The sequence below is a fragment of the Agelaius phoeniceus genome, chromosome 21 (assembly GCF_051311805.1).
Source record: "Agelaius phoeniceus isolate bAgePho1 chromosome 21, bAgePho1.hap1, whole genome shotgun sequence".
Taxonomy (NCBI): domain Eukaryota; kingdom Metazoa; phylum Chordata; class Aves; order Passeriformes; family Icteridae; genus Agelaius; species Agelaius phoeniceus.
Genome location: NC_135285.1, coordinates 1,959,426 through 1,976,426, shown reverse-complemented (window position 1 = coordinate 1,976,426; position 17,001 = coordinate 1,959,426). Strand labels below are relative to the sequence as shown.

The following is a 17,001-nucleotide window of genomic DNA, read 5'->3' as shown; positions in this document are numbered from 1 at the left end:
GCGCGGTCCGCCCCAGCCCGCCCCCGCCGCGCGCGGGCCCCGCGCCGCAGCACCAAGGTTCCGCCGCACCAAGGTTCCGCGGGCGCTGCCCTGGCTGTTCCCGGGCTCCCTCCGGCCCGAGGAGCTCGGTGCGGCTGGCTGAGCGCCGGGCAGGGCGGACGGGGCTCAAGGAGCCTTTGGACAGCGCTGTCAGGCACATGGAATCACAGAATGATGGAATTGTTCGGGTTGGAAGGGACCACAGAGGGTCATCCGGGCCCACCTTCCTTTCCAAGCAGGGCCATCCCAGAGCACAGGGCACAGGATCGTGTCCAGACAGTTCTGGAATATCTCCGGCGAGGGAGACTCCACACCCTGTCTGGGCTGTCTGTTCAGTGCTTGGTCACCCACACAGGAAAGAAATTCTTCCCCGTGTTTGGGTGGAACTCCCTGGGTGTCAGTGCTGCCTCTTGTCCACTGCTGGGCACCAGCAGAGTCTGGTCCATGCTCTGACACTGCCCTTAGACACTCATACACATCGATGAGCTCCCCTCTGGGCTGTCACTTCTCCAGGCTGAACAGGCCCAGCTCCCTCAGCCTTTCCTCACAAGAGAAATGTTCCAGAGCCTTGACCAACTCAGCAGCTCTCTGCAGGACCTGCTCCAGGAGCTTCCACATGGTGGGACTTGTGGGGTGTCCTATGCAGGGCCAGGGGTTGGACTTGGTCCTTGTGGGTCACTTCCAACCCAAGAGATTCTGTGATTCCATGTTCCTGTGCAGGGCCAGGGGTTGGACTCAATCCTTGTGGGTCACTTCCAACCCGAGAGATTCTGTGATTCCATGTTCCTGTGCAGGGCCAGGGGTTGGACTCAGTCCTTGTGGGTCACTTCCAGCCTGGGGTTGGCCTCAGTCCTTGTGGGTCACTTCCAGCCTGGGAGATTCTGTGATTCCATGTCCGTATGAAGGGCCAGGGGCTGGACTCAATCCTTGTGGGTCACTTCCAACCTGGGAGATTCTGTGATTCCATGTTCCTATGCAGCAAAACTCAGGGTTCCTGGGGGTGTCTGAGGCTTCCCTCATCATGGGCATACAGCAATGAAAAGAGGAAACATCACCAAAAAGAGAGAAGTGGCCTTTTTCCATTCCTGATTTGATTTTCAGATCCATGACCAGTCTGTGGACATGAGCAATCAGCCAAATGCCTCAGTGTGAGCAGCCACAGAGTTTTCTTCACAATTTCCATTTGCAGAGATGAGACTTTGTGGCACTGTCAGGAGAAAGCAGGCATGTATTTCATGAAGCCTGAGCCTTGGTTATTTTCCACAGGGAGGCTGTCAGGAAGTGGGGCTCAAGCCCTCAGGAATAAAGTAAATCCAATGACAAGCAGTTTCCCCGCTTCTAATGTGGAAGCTCACACTGCCAGACGTGGAATACCAAAGGGATGAGTTTTGGCTGCTTTCTGCTCATTACCCAGCTGAGTTAAGCCCACGTTTGTGTTTACCTCAGCCCCGCTGCCTGGGGCAGTTTCGAGGTTGCAGCGGTGCCGTTGCACAGCTCGCCCTGGGACGGGCACGGAGCCCTCCTGTTATGTCTGGGCAGCAGGGATGGAAGGGAAAGCAGAGCAGCCTGACACATCACAGCCAGGCCCACGCTCCCTGTGGTCCCTGTGGCTTGGGGCTGGGCTGAACTCAGAGCCTGGCCCCGGCCACGCCTTTCTGCTCTTTTTAAAGGGTGTAGAAGAGCCGGGTTGCTGTGCCCTGCTTCCTCTGTGGGGAGAGGAGAGCGCTCTTCATGTCCTGGCGAGAGCTGCTGCCCCCCTGGCTGGTGATCGTGGCGGGGCTGACGGGCATCGTGCTGCTCTGTGTCTCCACCAAAGATGTGCCTGTGGCCCCTCTCAGGACCAAGGTAAGGGCTCTCCAAGGGAGGAGATAGGCAGCTAAGCTGGGCTGATTTGTTGCTTTTGACATTATTTTATTATTGAGCTGCTTACAAACCGAGGAGGGAACTGGGACAAGACTGTCAGGACAGGTTGGCATCTTTTAACATGCTGTAGGTTTTCAAACCAGAAACAAACCCACCACTTTGATTGGTCAGGGAATACAGGCTGGATATGGTCCATGGATCTGTGGAGATGCTCAGGGCAGGCTGAGGGGAGGCAGCCCATGGCAGGAGCTGACCCAGAGCAACAAAGAACCAGTGGTGTCAGTGCAGGGAAGTGCTAGGTCCCGCTCCAAAGTCAGTAGGAACGTGCCCCTGAACTGCTGCTTCTGTCCTAAAAACAAATTGTCTTTCATGCCTTCTTCTCTTTGGTCCTATCTTGATTTCAATCAAAGAGCCAGTGTGCTCCTCACAGCTGGGTCAGGCTGGGGGGGTTAATGCCCACCTGCTCTGTCTCTTGATGCTCCCGTTGCTGAGGTGAGCTCAGTGGCACACCATGGTGTAACCCAACAGAAGGAGGCTATCCTGTGTATTTAGAGATAGCAGCCCTCCTCCATGTTCCTCTCAGAAACAAGTCTGCAATAAAAACCCTTTATTGCTCCTTGTTCTGTCCTTTCCTGGTGTTGAGCTGGACATAAATGTGGTGATCCCTCCCCTTCTCTCTTGCGCTCCCAGCAGCAGCCTCTAATTTTCTGAAGGAGGAAAAAAAAATCCATATTTCTCCACCAATGCCATTCCTTTCTTCCTCTTCTGCAGCAGCCAACATGTCCCTGCTAGAAACCCGAGCTGTCACTGGTGTGGGAGGGTGCCAGCAGGCTCGGGCAGGGAGCTCCAGCTCCTTCCCTTCCGCATTGCTGCTCCAGCCCAGCCCCAGCCCCTGGCCTGGGTGCCTGGACTGGTGCAACTGGGAGCTCCAGGAGGGCAGCAGGCAGCCAGCCTCACTGAGAGCCTGCAGCCAGCTCAGTCTGGTGCTGAAACCCTTCTGGTGGCATTAACATCAACCTCTCAGGAGGTTTCTCCTCCCACTCAGTCACAGCTCCATTTGTGTGTGAGATCCAGCTTTGACCACACACTGCCATGCAGCTCATGGGTTTCCTTCCTCTCTGGGTAGGAGATATCCCAAACTAGGGTCATGTAATAGGAGCAGAGGAGCCCCAGGCTAGCTCTGGAGCTATTTTGGATGTGGGGACATCCAGAGCTGTGCTGCAGGGTAGTCCAGTGGCCTCCACTTGCTCATCATATACCGAGAGCAGCAAGGCTGGGTCAGCAGCAAACAGACAAACACTGGGGACAAAGAGACAGAGAGCTGCCAGGGGACAAGGGGCTGAGCTGCTCACGTCCACTGCTGCTGCTCTTCCTGCCAAGACATCATCTCTGTCTCTGAGGGCTGCTATGCTGTACAGTGTCTGTGCTGGTTGCTGCAGCTCCCACAGCTCTGCACACATCAGGGCAAACCTAGCCTGTGTCACACCATCACTGCAGTGGGACATCAAAGAGACACAGGGCTCCTTGGGACAAGTGAGCTGCAGCCCTCCAATCCCTGCACAAAACCCAGAGCAGGGATTTGAGCCTGAGCAAACCAATCAGCAGCAGTTTGAGTCCCAGAATCCGTGGAGAACTCGTACAGTGCCATCTCCCACTGCTTTAGGACCTGTTTTTCCTGAGCTCCAGGTGGCTCAGCTCTCAGGATCAGCCCTCTGCCTGGTTTCAGGAGCAGCTCCAGCACATGCCACTGTAGGGCTGATGTATTTCTGGGCATTTCTCCACTCCTGCTGTTCCTCATATATATTCAGAAATGCAGATGGTTCCCTGCAAATCCTCATCATCTTCTGGCTTTGGCTGCTCTTTGAATGTAACAAGCAAACTCAAACACTGCAGTGCAGGCTCAGGGGTCACCCAGAATACTGTATATGCTGGGTAACCCTACAATATCAATCAGCATGCATTCAGTAGTGGTTTCCAGTAGAATGTTCTGGGGTTTTTCCAGTATGGCATTGTTCTGGATGCTGGCCCATCCCACACCATCCTCTTCATCTACCAGTGGACAACCAGCAAGGCAAATGAGACCGGGGTGATCAGAGGATGCAGTTCCTGTCCTGTGCAAGGTAAGGTGCCCATTTCCTGCTCAGTGGTCTGTGAGACTGCCATGGGATGGATGGAAAAACAGAGACCTGTGCATGGACCAGTGCCATAAATTCCTTGGCTCCTGCACCACCCAGCTGTGCACAGAAATGGTGAAGCACAAGTTGCTTCTTTTCAGCATGGCTCTTCTCCACTGGGCAGATTTAGCCACACACAGCTGGACATCAGGCACTTGGCAGTAGCAGTGTCAGGATTTTGGGGCTGCTGCAGGCAGGGAAGCATGCAGAGGGGATGTGCTTGTCCTGATGTCCACATGGATCAGTGGTAGGACCAAGGCTGCTGGAGCTTCTCACCCAGGAGAGGCAGTGAACAGCAGTGGAGACAAATCTGACTGCAGGATGACTCCTGGTGTCTTCTGCCTCCTCCTGACTGTGCCATGGGCAGTGAGTGGGGTAGCTCCAGGACAACAGAACTGAAAAGACTCCAATCCCCTACATGGCATTTGACAGCACAAGCATGAGTTCAGCTTGCCTTTAGGTGTCCAATTTCAGAGAATTTGGGGGTTTTCCTCACAAATTTGAATCAGTTTGGCCCTGCCAATGCCAGCTGAGAGGGTTTCATGCATTAATGCATGGGGTTTTCCTTCCCTATCTCCTAATCTTGCTTTGATGTTGAAGCCTGGTTGTAGTGGGATGCTGGGAAGGACTGAGCCCTCAGCAGCAGTGTGCTGTGGGAGGGCAGCTGCACAGCAAGCAGGGAACAGGGTTTGTGCCCTTGCAGGCTGTAAACAACACAAATCACACACAGAAGATGCAAGAAGGGCTCCCTGAAACCTTGTTCATGTCCCTCATTCAGAGGCTGGGTTAAGCAGCAGCTCTGTGAGGCAGTTTGCTGCCAGCAGCAGCACAAGAGGCCCAGGCAGGGCTGGAGCCCAGGTGTGAGTGGCCCTGCCTGCATGGCAGCACAGCCACAGAGAGCAAAGCACCTGCTGAGGGAATCAGGAGGGTGGGGAAGGGAGACTCTTCCTGGGTAGTAGTTCAAAACCAACATTTAAGACCCCATGACTTGCTGGAAAAATGAGTCAAGGCTGGCACACAGCTTCCCTCTGCAGAGCACTGGCTTCCTCCAGGGCAGGGGTGTCTTGCTTGCCAGCAGGGGCTCAGTGGCTGGAGGACAGAGGTGACACATCAGCCTCTGTGTCCTTTGCTTATTTCTATAGCAACTAAAGCCACACTTCTTCCTCTGTGGGCTGAGACAGCCTCAGCTGTTGCAGCAGTCATGTGGCTGGTATAGATGTCTCAGCTGCAGAGCTACAGTAGTCTTAGTGTAATTTGGGATTTCTATGCACATTTTGGTCCCAGTTCCATATTTTAGCAGGATGGATACCTGGAAGACCTCCTTCATTCCACCTGTGACAGGTTCTGTCTTAACCATGTCCTAGGATAGCAATCTTTGGGGTAACAGCTCTCACAGTTCCCCCATAACTTCCCTTGAAATTCCATTCTGTTCCATGGTCCTCAGGTCCAGGAGTCTCCAGCTACTCAGATTCTCCTCAGGAAGCTGGGAAGAGCTTGGAGCCATGTTTGAACTGGGCCCAGAACGAGATCCCAGCAGAGCAGCACAGCCAAACCCCCCTGTACCTGGGAGCCACTGCCAGCATGAGGCAGCTGAAGTGAGTGAATGTTGCAAACCCACACCCAGAGACCAGCACACATCACGGGATCATTCTGTAACAGGCAGGGTGAGCCACCCCTAATGTGCTAGCCAGGTAAAGCTTCCCCAGGCCCTGAGGAGAGGAGCATGGCATGGCTGTGTCTCCATGTGCTGCCCCAGGCAGCCATGAAGATGACAGTCCTGCAACTGCTGCCAGGCTGGCAGTGTCTCCTTCACAATGACACTTTCACAATTAGTACTTGGGAAAACACCCATCAGTGTGGAAGCTCAAGTGGTTTCAGTTTGTGTGACAGCCCAAGGGCTTCTTGTCAGCACATTGGAAATGGTGGTGAGAAGGTTCCCCTTATCCCACACACTCTTGTGGACCTCTTCTCAGTCACCACATTACTGGGACCTTTATCTCCTTTTAGACACTGGGGAAAAGTGAGGTCTGGAGGGGAGCAGGCCAGTGGGATAGGGCCAGAGGATTTCCTCAGTGACAGAGGGTACTGAGGTCCTAAATTCTTAAACAGTGGCACAATTGTTCAAACCAGCCCTCTGCTGTTCTTGCCCCCAGTGCCATGTGAGGGGAGAGGGAAGCAGCAGCAGGAGTGGGATTGTCACTGTGTCTCTGGGCTATTCCCAAAGCAGGGAGCACAGCAGAAGCCCTGCAGTGTGGCCCCACTGCAGGCAGCTCCTGGCAGGGTCCTGTAACATCAAATGTGCCTTCTTTTTCTTTTGTGTTTAGCCTCACCCATCCCATCCTCTCTGCCAGTCTCCTTGCAGCTCTGACTGACACCCTGAAGTCATCCCCCTTCAGCTTTCAAGGGGCACAGATCCTGTCCAGCCCAGAGGAAGAAGCATTCAATTGGGTTGCTGTTAACTACGTCCTGGAGAACTTCTTCAAGGTAAAGGATGATTCTCCCTGGGGCACACAGAGCTGGGCTGAGCAGCTCCTGTTAAGAGACAGACACAAGTGGTGGGATGGGTAAACCCCTGTACTTAAAACAATGCTTCAGCACAACTTCCACTGCCTTTCAGAGGAGACAGCTTAGATCCAGCACCAGCTGGTTGAGGTGAGGAGGTGAGGCCCTGGCACAGGGTGCCCAGAGCAGCTGGGGCTGCCCCTGGATCCCCCCACCCCTGGCAGTCCCCAAGGCCAGGTTGGACAGGGCTTGGAGCAGCCTGGGACAGTGGAAGGTGTCCCTGCCCATGGCAGGGGGTTGGAATGAGGTGAGCTTTAATATTCCTCCCAACCCAAACCATTCTGTGGTTCCATGGCCATTACTAGGCTGAAGAACCAAATCTCTGCTCTGGCCTTCCATGAACTATCCATGCATAGGACACATCCTTCCATGACCTATCCATGCATCCTCCCATGAACTATCCATGCATCCTCCCATGAACTATCCATGCATGGGACACATCCTTCCATGAACTATCCATGCACAGGACACATCCTTCCATGACCTATCCATGCATCCTCCCATGAACTATCCATGCATAGGACACATCCTTCCATGACCTATCCATGCATCCTTCCATGAACTATCCATGCATAGGACACATCCTTCCATGACCTATCCATGCATCCTTCCATGAACTATCCATGCATAGGACACATCCTTCCATGACCTATCCATGCATCCTTCCATGACCTATCCATGCATCCTTCCATGACCTATCCATGCATAGGACACATCCTTCCATGACCTATCCATGCATCCTTCCATGAACTATCCATGATAGTTCCCTAGCAGACATGGGGCTCCCTGGCCAGCACATCCAGGATGCTCATGTGGGTGACCTTACACAGCCTGGCCATGGGGCATCCCCAAGAGCTCCAGTGCAGCTGTAGCTCAGTGCCTCTGTCAAACAGGAGTTGCTGGTGTTTGAGGAGTGCTGTGGGATTCCCACTGGAGTCCAGCTGGCCCATGGGGAGTCTTGTGGATGGCAGAGAAGCAGATTCTGTTGCTGCCAAAGCAAAAGCCTCTCTCAGTGAGACACCAGGGAGGCCTGCTCTGTATTTAGAAGGCAATTGCTAAACAAAAAGAAAATAATTTCAGTTTCCTTGTTTCACCCATCACTTCTCAAGCCAAAGGATCTCAAAAATAACTCAGAGGGCAAGAGAAAGTGGGTTAGACTGAGTTATTCCTCATCAGGGATGTGAAAAGTAATTCTGATAACCAGCAGCAAGCACTCACTGGTTAGGGGATTGTCAGACCTGTTGGCAGCCTCCTCCAGCCAGGCACAGAGTGTTTGCCCCATGTAGACTCTCCTGCCTGTGCTGCAAACATCAGCATTGCCAAAGTCAGTTCTGCAGGACTCCAGGAGATGATACCACAGGGTTCCTCTGACAGAAGGGTCACTTTAGTACCAAGGCAGCACTTGAAACCCATATCTGCCCTCTTGGAAATGTCCCTGCCACTCCCCAGCACCCTCTCACTGTCCCCTTCTCCTGCCTGCTGGGACCACTGCCAGTGCAGCCATCCAGCCTGGGCAGCCCTGTTTGCCCCCACAGGCTGGGGGAAGGCTCTGTGCAGGTGGCAGTGCCTGTACACTGGCACTGTTCCCTCCAAAGCCACTGCTTCAGCATCCTTATGTCCTGTGGGCAAAAAAGAGTTGGGCTGTGGGCACCATGGAGCTGCTTTCCCTCCCTGTGCACTATTGGTGCCACTTGGCTGTGACCGAGATGCAGAAGTCTCAAGGATTGACCTCTCTTGTTCTTTTTGGGTCAGTACAACTGGCAAGGGCAGTTGGTGCCCTCCAGGAAGGGCATGGCAGGAGTCCTGGCCGTGGGAAGAACCTCAGCACTGCTCACTTCTGAGCTGGAAGAGCAGCAGCAGGCGCCAGAGGAGGCAGTGAGGCTGCAGCTCTACGGGCAGACACGCAGGGTGCACACCCGGCACTGCCCCTGCCACGGCACGGAGCAGCTCCGCAGCAGCCTGGTGTCTGTGCTCCTGCAGGTGAGGGTGAGGGGGAGTGGGAGGGTGAGGGTGAGTGTGAGGGTGAGTGTCTGCTCTCTGTGCTCCTGCAGGTGAGTGTGAGGGTGAGTGTGAGGGTGAGGGTGAGGGGGAGTGTCTGCTGTCTGTGCTCCTGCAGGTGAGGGTGAGTGGGAGTGTGAGTGTGAGGGGGAGTGTCTGCTCTCTGTGCTCCTGCAGGTGAGGGGGAGTGGGAGTGTCTGCTCTCTGTGCTCCTGCAGGTGAGGGAGAGTGGGAGGGTGAGTGTGAGGGTGAGTGTCTGCTCTCTGTGCTCCTGCAGGTGAGTGTGAGTGTGAGTGTCTGCTCTCTCTGCTCATCCAGGTGAGTGTGAGTGTGTCTGCTCTCTCTGCTCATCCAGCTGAGTGTGAGTGTGAGTGTCTGCTCTTTCTGCTCATCCAGGTGAGGGGGAGTGGGAGGGTGAGGGTGAGTGTGAGTGTGAGTGTCTGCTCTCTCTGCTCATCCAGCTGAGTGTGAGTGTGAGTGTCTGCTCTCTGTGCTCCTGCAGGTGAGGGGGAGTGGGAGGGTGAGGGTGAGTGTGAGTCTCTGCTCTCTCTGTGCTCATCCAGGTGAGTGTGAGTGTGAGTGTCTGCTCTCTGTGCTCATCCAGTGCCTGCTCAGGGGCACAACGCCACCAAATGGCAGCTGCACGAGGTGTGGAAATGAGCCAAGTGTCGATCACTGGAAAGTCAGTCCCTCTTTAGTAGAGGCTGTTTCCATACATTAGAAAAACCCAGTGCATTTGTAAAGCAGACACACAGGCACCAATTCAAGGGTTTCCTACTTACAGGTTCTGTTTGGCTCCTACTTAACACACACAAGCAAAAATTGCTCTTCAGAGGTGTCAACATCACCTTCAGGGTGAGGAGAGGCAAGGCTTGCCTTGGCTCCCAGGAACTGCTCCTCCATCCTAGAATGGGAGCACCCAGGAACCAACTGGGACCTTCCATTTGGGATAGTTCCTTTGCTGACTTTAACCCTGAAGCATCTTTAAAAGAGCAATATTTCATTTTGAAAACATGCCAGTGTTTTGGTGCTTCCAAACTTTATTTCACTTGGGGATTGGGGGGGAGGAAAAGAGTAGTATAGGATGGTACAAACTCAAGAATCACCGCAGTCCTCATCAATATTATTTTTTTCAGGAAATAACTGCTCCCTGCCCCTTCACTTTCTTCCCTATAAACCCCACTTGTCTTTATTTATCCATCACACATTGGACACCAATTTCACCACAGTTATAGTGCTAAATTGCTAGAGATAAGAACCACTGATTCTTGCAGGGTTGAACCATGCTAGAGATAAAAACCACTGATTCTTGCAGGGTTGAACCATGCTAGAGATAAGAACCACTGATTCTTGTGGGGCTGAACCATGTGGAAGGCAGATCAGAACAGCCTTCCTCTTGCAACTAGAAAGAGCACAGGATGCATGAGATTGTATTTGTGCTCAAAGGGAGGGTGGTAGGGCTGGGACTCATCACCTCTCAGCAGGTCCAGTCACTGCACTGACCCTGAGCTCAGCTGGGACCTGGCTGGGCTTCGTGGTTGACTCAAGATTTGCCATAAAATTTGGCAAAGCTTTCACAGCCTCCCTGCTCAATCTCAGCACTGGGTGTTTAGGGAAAGCTGTTCCTAACCTTGTTACATTTTGTCTTCCTGTGTGAAGCCCTGGGATGCCAATGTCCTCTCTTGCTCCTTGTTTTACTCTGCCTCCAGGATCAGAGAAGTGCTAAAACCGTGTCCAATCCCTGCTGGCCCCTCAGCTACTCCCAGGAGGTGCAGTGGCAATCGGTGCATGCTGGGCCTTGTGCTGCCAGTGATGACACCTGGGACATCCCTGGCCCCAGGGAGGTCTTCAACATCACAGGCTCCAGCAACCCTACAGCCTGCATGAACCTCGTGCAAAACCTGCTCAACTCTTCCTCCTCCTCCTGCAGCTTCTTCAGCAGTGGTCTCAAGCCCCTTCAGACCAGGCTTCTGGTGAGTTCTCATTTACACTGGGGTAAGCAACTGGCATGAGGAACCCATGAAATGGGACCAGTTTGACCATTAATCAATACAGTGGGAATGCATCCAGACCATGACACTCCTCCCTCTCCCCCTCACTGCCACACAGCTGTTCAAACATGGACCACTGGCTTCCCACAGGGACTGTGGGGGAGCTTTTTTCATCTATGTCTCCTCAATGTTGCTGCTGAGACCAGCTCTAGGGCTCCATGGAGCCAGCAAGGATGGGACAGTCAGGAGCTGTGTGCTGAGCAGGAGCCAGCAGGGATGGGACAGTCAGGAGCTGTGTGCTGAGCAGGAGCCAGCAGGGATGGGACAGTCAGGAGTTGAGTGCTGAGCAGGAGCCAGCAGGGATGGGACAGTCAGGAGCTGTGTGCTGAGCAGGAGCCAGCAGGGATGGGACAGTCAGGAGCTGTGTGCTGAGCAGGAGCCAGCAGGGATGGGACAATCAGGAGTTGAGTGCTGAGCAGGAGCCAGCAGGGATGGGACAGTCAGGAGCTGTGTGCTGAGCAGCTCTTCCCACACCAGGCCTGTGGTAAAGCTGGAGATCCTCTGCCCCTCTCTTACCAACTTCTGGTCATGCTGCCCCACAAGCACCTTTCTGCCTGAGAACCTGGGCTTAGTGGCCAAAGTCATTGGATTGTTTAGCCAGGAGTAGCTCAAGATCCTAGGACAAGCTGAGGGCATTTCCAGGGAGGGTAACTATGGAAATTTCCCCAGCTCCCTGCTCCTGAGGGAAGCCATGGACATGGTGCTGAGGAGCATTGGGATCATCTCCTAGTCCTCAGCCCTGGTGAGGTTACACCATGAATATTGTGCTCAGTTTTAGGCAAGAAGGACACTGAGGGGCTGGAGCATGTCCAGGGAAGGGAACGGAGCTGGGGAAGGGGCTGGAGCCCCAGGAGAGGCTGAGGGAGCTGGGCAGGGGCTCAGCCTGGAGCAAAGGAGACTCAGGGGGCCCTTGTGGCTCTGCACAGCTCCTGACAGGAGGGCACAGCCAGGGGGGGCCGGGCTCTGCTCCCAGGGAACAGGGACAGGAGAGGGAATGGCCTCAAGCTGTGCTAGAAGAGGTTTAGACTGGATATTAGGGAAAATTTCTTCACCCAAGGGTTGTCAAGCCCTGGCATGGGCTGCCCAGGGCAGTGGTGGAATCACCATCCCTGGTGGGATTTTTTAGTGTAGGATGTGGCACTTGGGGACATTGTTTAGTGGTGGGCTTGGCAGTTCTGGGTTAATGGCTGAACTTGATTTTAGACATCTTCTGCAACCAATATGAGTTTTTGATTCTATGACCAGTCTACTTATCCAGGCAGGGCCAGGAAGGCTGCAGGATGCATGCTGGGAGCAGATCTGTTTCCATCTCCACACACAACAGCTCTGTTCATGTCCCTTGAGCCCTTCCAGGGCACTGGAACCAACCCTGCACACCAAGGGCACCCTGGCAACGCTCAGCCACTGCCCCTCACTTGCCTAGGGGCAATTTCTTGTGTGCAGGGCAAGGACACAGGGCACAGTCCCACCTGATTGATTATTTCTGCTGTTGTAGGTGGTTTCTGAGGCCATGGACTTCATGAGAGGAACTGCACCTTCTCCTGACTTGGGCCAGGCTGTCCAGAGGCTGTGTGGGATGTCTGTCAAAGAGGTAACTGTGGAGTAACTCTGTGTGCAGGGAGGGAGGGAAGCAAGGAACAATTTGCTGCAAAAGCCCTCAGGGCTCAGACTGAGAGCTGTAACTTACCAGCTCCCTCAGGGAAAATTTTGGATTTGTCTGGATTATGTGGATTTTGGTTTTTTGTGGGGCTTTTCTTTGGGTTTGTTTTTTTGTTTGTTTGGTTGGTTGGTTTGGTTTTTTTTTTACTTTGAAGAAACAAGCTCCACTTATTTTCCTTCCTCTCAAATCCCAGCTGCTGCTGGTAACACCTAGACCTAATTCAATGAAAAGTCCACAAATACCTTTTACAGTATTTTAAGGAGTAAACAGAAAGGTTGTCTACTCACTCCTGCACATCACCTTGGTCTTTCTGTTGTCCTTCTGTCCTTAAGTGCAAGGGACACGTCCACTCAGACTCCAGGGTTGCTCCCATTTCACCTGGGCCCGTGGAGCCCAAGCCAGAGGGAGTTTGTCACTTCTTTCCCTGAGTTGGTGGTTATGAGGTCACCCTCATTTGCATTTCCACTGATGGAGCATCCCCAGTAACATTCAAATGGGGCAATTTCTCCAGGTTTGTTAATGAGCCATAAGCAGTCCCCTAAAGCATTCTCTTCTGGAAGGAGGAGAAAGATCCCAATGTTCCAGCTGGGAGAAAGGCTGCAGCATCAGCTCAACCTAATTAGAGAGCAGGGAATCAATCCTACCAAGCAAGTCACCAGCAAGGCAACCTGGCTGTCAGTCCTGCTGCTCTTGGATCTGCCTTAGTCAGATGGGAACACAGTAACAGATGACATGGATTTCTGCCCACAGCCCAGGGAGTGCAGGAAACGTGGCTTCAGTCTGCACAGGACACAAACCCCTCCTCCAGTCCCACAGCCAGTTTCACAATAGGAAAGGAGAGGCTGTAGCAGGCCTGAAATTCAGCTGTTATTTACTTCTCTTCTTTTTCTCCCCCATCTTCTTTTTTTTGTTGTTGTTGTTCTGGAAATGGCACCAGCTGATTAGGGAGTCCCAAGCAAGCCTGGATACACTTGTTGATTACTGCACTGTGTCTGCCTTCATCTTCCATCTCAGTACAAGAGGATACACACTTGACTTTGACCAGCCTGCCTGGACTGCATTCCAGAAGGTCAGTCCCTAGAGCACAGTGCTCCCAGTGAGCAGGAGGCTGCTCCCAGCACAGCCAGCCTGCTCCCACACAGACAGGCCCTAACCAGCTGGGCTTCTCCAGCAGGACACTTTTGTAAAATGGATTCACAGCTGTGATAAACAAGAAAACCAGTGTCAAAGAGCCAGGGATTAGACTTGTCCTCTCTGAAAAACACATGGGTTAAAAAAAAATTTCAAAAATCTTCTGTGGATCAGCACTATCTTTAGAAATCTGTGTTGACAGGGAAGGAAGTACAGCTTGACCTCCACTTAATGCTAAGGACAAGCTGCTGGTAACATTTCCTGAGCCAAAAGGTGCTTCCCTACCTTTCTGCAACCATCTTCATACTCATGAGGGTTGATAAATACCTTATCATCATAGAATCCTAGACTGCTTTTGGATTGGAAGGAAACTTAAAGCTCCTCTCATTCCACCTCTGCCATGGGCAGGGACACCTTCCACTATCTCCAATCCCCATCCAACCTGGCCTTGGACACTTCCAGAGATCCAGGGGCAGCCACAGCTTCTCTGGGCACTCTGTGCCAGGGCCTCATCACCCTCCCAGAGAAGAATTTCTTCCTAATATCTAATAATCTAACCTAATCTGTAATAAGATCTGAAATTGCCCCAGGATCTGGAGGCCCTAAGGACAGGGGAATTAGATTCAGGTCATCCCCTTCACAAAAGAAAAGAAAGCCTGTTCCTAGACCTCTTCAGAACTGACAATCACAGCCATGGTCCCACTGAGCAGGGCCAAGTAGTGACCATCAGAAAAGGCCAGGTAATGAGGTAGGTCCAGGATCCCCAGGGAGCCCAGCCTGGAAAGACAGAAACAAGCAACCTAAACCATAGGTCTGAGGTTCACCCAGGGCCAGAGAGACAACTATCCACAATGCAGACTTGAGATCCACTAGAACAACCCATCAGTAAGCAGAGAACAGCCCTCCCTGCAGCACAGCTCAGGAGAGAGGGGGCTGCCCAGGCCAGAGCTGACATGGAGTGCCCATGCCCACGGGCAGAGGTGTGGGTGGAAGTACCATTAAGGCCTGTTGGTGTTCTCAGGGGCACTCAGAGTGGGAGAGCTCCTCTCTGCAAGCCAAATCCTTGCATCAGTCTCAGATAATACATCCAAAGCCTTGGGCCCATGCACACAACCACAGCTGGGGTCCAGGCCATGCTCCTTCTCTTCTGACCTCTCCTTTTTATTTCAATAGATGGGTGACAGATCATCTGGCTGGACTCTTGGCTACCTGCTGAGTCTGACCAGCAGCATCCCCCAGGACAGCCCCAGCTCCCTCAAGGGCATCGAGCCGGGGGTCTGGTCCTTGCTCCTGGTCCTCTTCGTGGTGCTGCTCGTGGGCTCCTTCCTGCGCATCTCGTACCAAGTGATGGCCAAGGAGAGCAGCCCCAGCCACAGGAACAGCAGCGTTTTCGATGACTGAGGGTTCTCTGTGACTCAGGACTTGGCAGAGCACAGTTAACAGGGTCCAGACAGAAATCACACTGGAGGATGTAAGTGAGTTTCCTGCAGGGCTCCCAGCAACTTGCTGGTACTTGCACTGCTGTACTTTGAGACAATGGAGCCTGCTCCACAGGAAGTCTGTGATTCCTGGTGGATGGCAAGCTACTCATTCTCCAAACAAGAACAGCCTGCATGGCTCTTCCTTGGGCTACAGCTGGGATTACTCATGTCAGACATGAAATGCTGCCTGTGAGCAGGCAGGCCCTGAGCTGCTGTGAAGCCAATACTGTATAATCCTGTCAAATCAGAAGAGGTGGTGTCTGAAAAATGTGCTCTGTCCTCTTCTGTTGCCTCTCAAGAGATGATACCTGCAGTATTGCCATTAGTGAAGACTGGAGGGGCATTAAAACAGAGTCAGAATATAAGAGCCAACTGCTTCCCTGTTCTAGGGAAAATGCAGGTATGTTCTGTCTGATCTGTCTGTGCTTCCATGTCAGTGATGGTGGCCATGTGTCCCTTCCAATGAACACTCCTTGCTGACCAGGAATCCTTCAAAACCAATCCTTCTTAGTCTTGGCTCTACGAAATGTGCAGAGGATCAAAGGAGAAACAAAGGGCACAGACACAAAGCTGAGTTTTTGTCTCTCAGCTGAGTCACGGCCACACAGGGTTAAAATTGCCAATTTAAACTCTTTAATAAGGACTCAAATGAACACATTTAATTTCACATTTACTAAAGCTGGGCTCCTGCTGGGCTGAGGCTCACCTGTTTGTTCATTTGCACTGACCTGCTTCTCTTGCTGACTCTGGAAGTGTCTCAGCTGACACTGCCCTTTAGAGCAGAGCAGACTCAGGAACAGAAGCTTTCTGAATTGTCACTTTCATATTTCACCATGACCAGAGTTACTTTATGATCTAATAATCAGCATTCCCCTGGGACCTGGCAGTCATTCCAGCTCCTCTGCTCTGTTCTGCACGTCTGAAAGATGAGGTGCTGTACAAATTCTGAGTTACTGTGAAGAAAAGGGATCGATTCACAAGCACTGTCCTTTGACTAAGGCATTTAGAGCTCTCTTCTCAACTGCTTCAGAGACTTAAAACACACAGACTGTTAAGAGCCTCGGGGACAAGTGTCTCCAAGGCTTTTCAGACCACTTTAAACAGAAATGTAAATGCTCACAGATGCAGTGGTGAGCCTTGCAGGATTTTTAAAGCTACCATGGCACCTAAATCCTTTCAAATCTGATTATTCGTCCCTTGTGCTCCCAACTGATAATATAGGACACACACACCCCATAATATTGGGGTATTCATGCATTTTCAGGCCAATTAATGAAGGCTTGGAACCTGCCAGTCAAGTTTAGAGGGCTGTGGAAACAGACTTAAGCTTCATATTCATTTCTTTGAGTTGCACGTTAGATATTTTTAAATGTATCATGTCATTAAAGATGTTTTAATAGACTGTCTGTGTTATTCTTGGCAAGAGATCAAAGCAGGGGGGTTACTGTGAACACAGAGTGAAACAGGGAGCAGGATGGGGGTGCTGCTGCTGCCTCTTCTCGAGAGCTGTTTTGCTGTGTACTTTTGGGGTACACAATGAGAACCCCTGAAGGCACTTTCCAGTGAAAGACAAAGATTTCAGATAACCTGACTGCTGGGATTTAGCTGATGAGAGACATGCCTACACCTTTTGATGTGTTCTTTGCTCAAACCATCTGAAGAAGGTAGGAGGCATCCAGGCAAGGTGGCAGAGAAAAAATAAAGAGGTTATCATGGAGTCAGCAATATCAGGGAAATTCCTGAGACTTCACTCATCCTGCACCTGGAAATGCAATCCTTTAACAGAGCTCTGCCTCTGTGACCTGACAGCATAGGGGTGAGCTCTGGGATTCCTGGCTCACATTTGGAACATGCCAAGGAAGAATCCCAGCACTGTCAGAAATGGAAAGAAGCCAGTGAGATGCCAGGAACTCCTGGACTCCAGGTGCTCTGGCCTGTCAGCCACGGCACCTTCTTGAATTGGAATAGATCACAGGGTCCAAGAGGAAAGGATGGCAGCCAGACCTTCCCCAAGCTCTTGTTTAGAAGCTTTGGGACTTCCA

At 52.3% G+C, this 17,001-nt stretch overlaps 1 protein-coding gene across 1 annotated transcript; it reads left to right on the top strand.

The window, feature by feature from the left end:
• Positions 1 to 1,755: 1,755 nt before the first annotated feature.
• On the top strand, positions 1,756 to 16,360 carry LOC129128898 (ectonucleoside triphosphate diphosphohydrolase 2-like). The gene is made up of 9 exons (XM_054646500.2): positions 1,756 to 1,884; positions 3,905 to 4,022; positions 5,521 to 5,671; positions 6,401 to 6,560; positions 8,391 to 8,618; positions 10,346 to 10,609; positions 12,183 to 12,278; positions 13,285 to 13,416; positions 14,652 to 16,360. Exons 1-9 carry the CDS (start codon positions 1,771 to 1,773, stop codon positions 14,877 to 14,879), a joined length of 1,491 nt encoding a protein of 496 aa, XP_054502475.2. The 5' UTR covers positions 1,756 to 1,770; the 3' UTR covers positions 14,880 to 16,360.
• The last annotated feature ends 641 nt before the right edge of the window (positions 16,361 to 17,001 follow it).